The 3,243-nt window shown below is 49.2% G+C and overlaps 1 protein-coding gene across 14 annotated transcripts; it reads left to right on the top strand.

Moving 5' to 3' along the window:
- Nucleotides 1–553: 553 nt before the first annotated feature.
- Nucleotides 554–2,829, top strand: LOC126988093 (uncharacterized). Of its 14 annotated transcripts, none has more exons than XM_050845898.1 (4): nucleotides 554–1,104; nucleotides 1,301–1,399; nucleotides 1,895–1,993; nucleotides 2,093–2,829. In XM_050845898.1, the coding sequence occupies exons 1-4, from the start codon at nucleotides 725–727 to the stop codon at nucleotides 2,439–2,441; spliced, it is 927 nt and encodes a 308-aa protein (XP_050701855.1). In that variant the 5' UTR covers nucleotides 554–724; the 3' UTR covers nucleotides 2,442–2,829. The 14 variants fall into 14 exon arrangements, with proteins under 14 accessions (XP_050701855.1, XP_050701856.1, XP_050701852.1 ...); XM_050845899.1 differs by lacking the exon at nucleotides 1,895–1,993 and adding an exon at nucleotides 1,697–1,795; XM_050845895.1 differs by having other exon boundaries at nucleotides 1,301–1,498.
- Nucleotides 2,830–3,243: the final 414 nt, after the last annotated feature.

Genomic DNA, 3,243 nt, shown 5'->3' with positions numbered 1-3,243 from the left:
AGGAAAAGGAAGGGAAAGGGAAAGAAAAGGAAGGGAGGGGAGAGGAAAGGAATGGAAAGGAAAGGAATAGAAGGGAAGGGAAGGGAAAAGAAAGGAATGAGAAGGGAAGGGAAGGGAAGGCGAGGAAAGGAAAGGAAAGGAATGGAAAGGAAGGAAAGGAAAGGGAAGGGAAAGGGAAAGGAAAGGAAGGGAGGGGAGAGAAAAGGAATGGAAAGGAAAGGAATAGAAGGGAAGGGGAAGGGAAGGAAAGGAATGAGAAGGGAAGGCGAGGAAAGGAAAGGAAAGGAATGGAAAGGAAAGGAAGGGAAAGGAAGGAAAGGAAGGGAGGGGAGAGGAAAGGAATGGAAAGGAAAGGAATAGAAGGGAAGGGAAGGAAAAGAAAGGAAGGCGAGGAAAGGAAAGGAAAGGAATGGAAAGGAAGGGAAGGAAAGGACAGGAAAAGAACAAAAAGGAAAAGAACAGAAACGAAAAGAAAGGATAGAAAAGGGAGAAGGAGAAAGGAATGGAAAGGAAAAGAAAGAGAGAAAGAAAGAAAGGGAAGAGAAAGGAAGGAAACCATTATCCCGCTACGTCAGGAGTAATTTAAATACCGAAGTGCTGTCATCTTATAGTCTGGAGGCGGGAAGTGACTGATGAGCAGATTAGGGGCCGTCTACTTCGACATTCCGGCGCCCAGGCACACATAGTTTTCGTAGAAGTTTGGGGCATTTCCAGTAGTAGTTCAATGCCCCAGGTGGTAGTTAACCCGTCCGCTGCGATTGGCACGGATTTCGCCTTCACTGGTAGCCTGGTAACATATGCTTCCAGGTCTTTCTCTGCCTCTGTGGTGGATAGCGGCGCGTTTCCCATGTGGTATTGGTGTGCTGGATATCCCTTCACTGGTAGCCTGGTAACATACACTCCCAGGTCTTTCTCTGCCTCTGTGGTGGATAGTGGAGTGTTTCCCATGTGGTATTGGTGTGCTGGATATCCCTTCACCGGTATCCTGGTAACATATGCTTCCAGGTCTTTCTCTGCCTCTGTGGTGGATAGTGGAGTGTTTCCCATGTGGTATTGGTGTGCTGGATATCCCTTCACTGGTAGCCTGGTAACATACAGTCCCAGGTCTTTCTCTGCCTCTGTGGTGGATAGTGGAGTGTTTCCCATGTGGTATTGGTATGCTGGATCCCTTCACTGGTAGCCTGGTAACATACACTCCCAGGTCTTTCTCTGCCTCTGTGGTTGATAGTGGAGTGTTTCCCATGTGGTATTGGTGTGCTGGATATCCCTTCACTGGTAGCCTGGTAACATACACTCCCAGGTCTTTCTCTGCCTCTGTGGTGGATAGTGGAGTGTTTCCCATGTGGTATTGGTGTGCTGGATATCCCTTCACTGGTAGCCTGGTAACATACACTCCCAGGTCTTTCTCTGCCTCTGTGGTGGATAGTGGAGTGTTTCCCATGTGGTATTGGTGTGCTGGATATCCCTTCACTGGTAGCCTGGTAACATACACTCCCAGGTCTTTCTCTGCCTCTGTGGTGGATAGTGGAGTGTTTCCCATGTGGTATTGGTGTGCTGGATATCCCTTCACTGGTAGCCTGGTAACATACACTCCCAGGTCTTTCTCTGCCTCTGTGGTGGATAGTGGAGTGTTTCCCATGTGGTATTGGTGTGCTGGATATCACCTCACTGGTAGCCTGGTAACATACACTCCCAGGTCTTTCTCTGCCTCTGTGGTGGATAGTGGAGTGTTTCCCATGTGGTATTGGTGTGCTGGATATCCCTTCACTGGTAGCCTGGTAACATACACTCTCAGGTCTTTCTCTGCCTCTGTGATGGATAGTGCAGTGTTTCCCATGTGGTATTGGTGTGCTGGATATCCCTTCACCGGTAGCCTGGTAACATACACTCCCAGGTCTTTCTCTGCCTCTGTGGTGGATAGTGGAGTGTTTCCCATGTGGTATTGGTGTGCTGGATATCCCTTCACCGGTAGCCTGGTAACATACACTCCCAGGTCTTTCTCTGCCTCTGTGGTGGATAGCGGCGCGTTTCCCATGTGGTATTGGTGTGCTGGATATCCCTTCACTGGTAGCCTGGTAACATACACTCCCAGGTCTTTCTCTGCCTCTGTGGTGGATAGTGGAGTGTTTCCCATGTGGTATTGGTGTGCTGGATATCCCTTCACTGGTAGCCTGGTAACATACACTCCCAGGTCTTTCTCTGCCTCTGTGGTGGATAGTGGAGTGTTTCCCATGTGGTATTGGTGTGCTGGATATCCCTTCACTGGTAGCCTGGTAACATACACTCCCAGGTCTTTCTCTGCCTCTGTGGTGGATAGTGGAGTGTTTCCCATGTGGTATTGGTATGCTGGATATCCCTTCACTGGTAGCCTGGTAACATACACTCCCAGGTCTTTCTCTGCCTCTGTGGTGGATAGTGGAGTGTTTCCCATGTGGTATTAGTGTGCTGGATATCCCCTCCCAAGATGGATGACCTCACATTTTCCTTCACTGAATTGTAGCAGCCACTTTTTGTTCCACTCCTGTAGCTTGGTGATGTCTTCTTGTAGGAAATCCGCAGCCAGTGGGTTAAGCTCTTCTGTACCCCGAATCTAAAAAAAACACTTATTAAAACCCGACTGAGGGAAATAAATGAGGTGAGGGTTGGAAGCGTCTGACAATGCCTTCCTTATTCACCGGGTCAGCGGGTAACCTCGGAATAAGCTAATTGGGTTGCTGTTGCCTGCGCTTCCCTGCTTCCTCTCCCTCCTGCTCTCTGCCTCCCTCCCTCCCTCACAGTCGGCCTTTGATACGCGCGTCCCTCGAGCTTTAAATGGTCACCAGTGGAGCCGCCGCCGCCGCCGCCGCCACCTCCACCTCGCCTTGTATGCCGCGATGTGATTCACCTCCACCACCACCACTAACAACACCATCACCACCACCACTAACACCACCACTAACACCACCACTAACACCACCAACACCACCACCACCACTAAAACCACTACCCGTATCCCAACCACCTCCTCCTTCTCCACCACCACCACCACCACCAACAACAACAACAACAACAACAACAACACTACCACCACCACCATCATCACCACCTCCACTATCACCACCATTCCCTTCATCACCACCACTGCAAAATACCCAACTTCCTCATCCACTCTTCATCACCATCATCATCATCTTATTAATTATTATTATTATTATTATTATTATTATTATTATTATTATTATTATTATTTGCTCACGACTGCAG

Source organism: Eriocheir sinensis, chromosome 68 (genome assembly GCF_024679095.1).
Source record: "Eriocheir sinensis breed Jianghai 21 chromosome 68, ASM2467909v1, whole genome shotgun sequence".
NCBI classification, from domain to species: Eukaryota; Metazoa; Arthropoda; class Malacostraca; order Decapoda; family Varunidae; genus Eriocheir; species Eriocheir sinensis.
The sequence above is the reverse complement of the archived record's forward strand: the minus strand, read 5'-3'. Positions and strand labels throughout refer to the sequence as shown.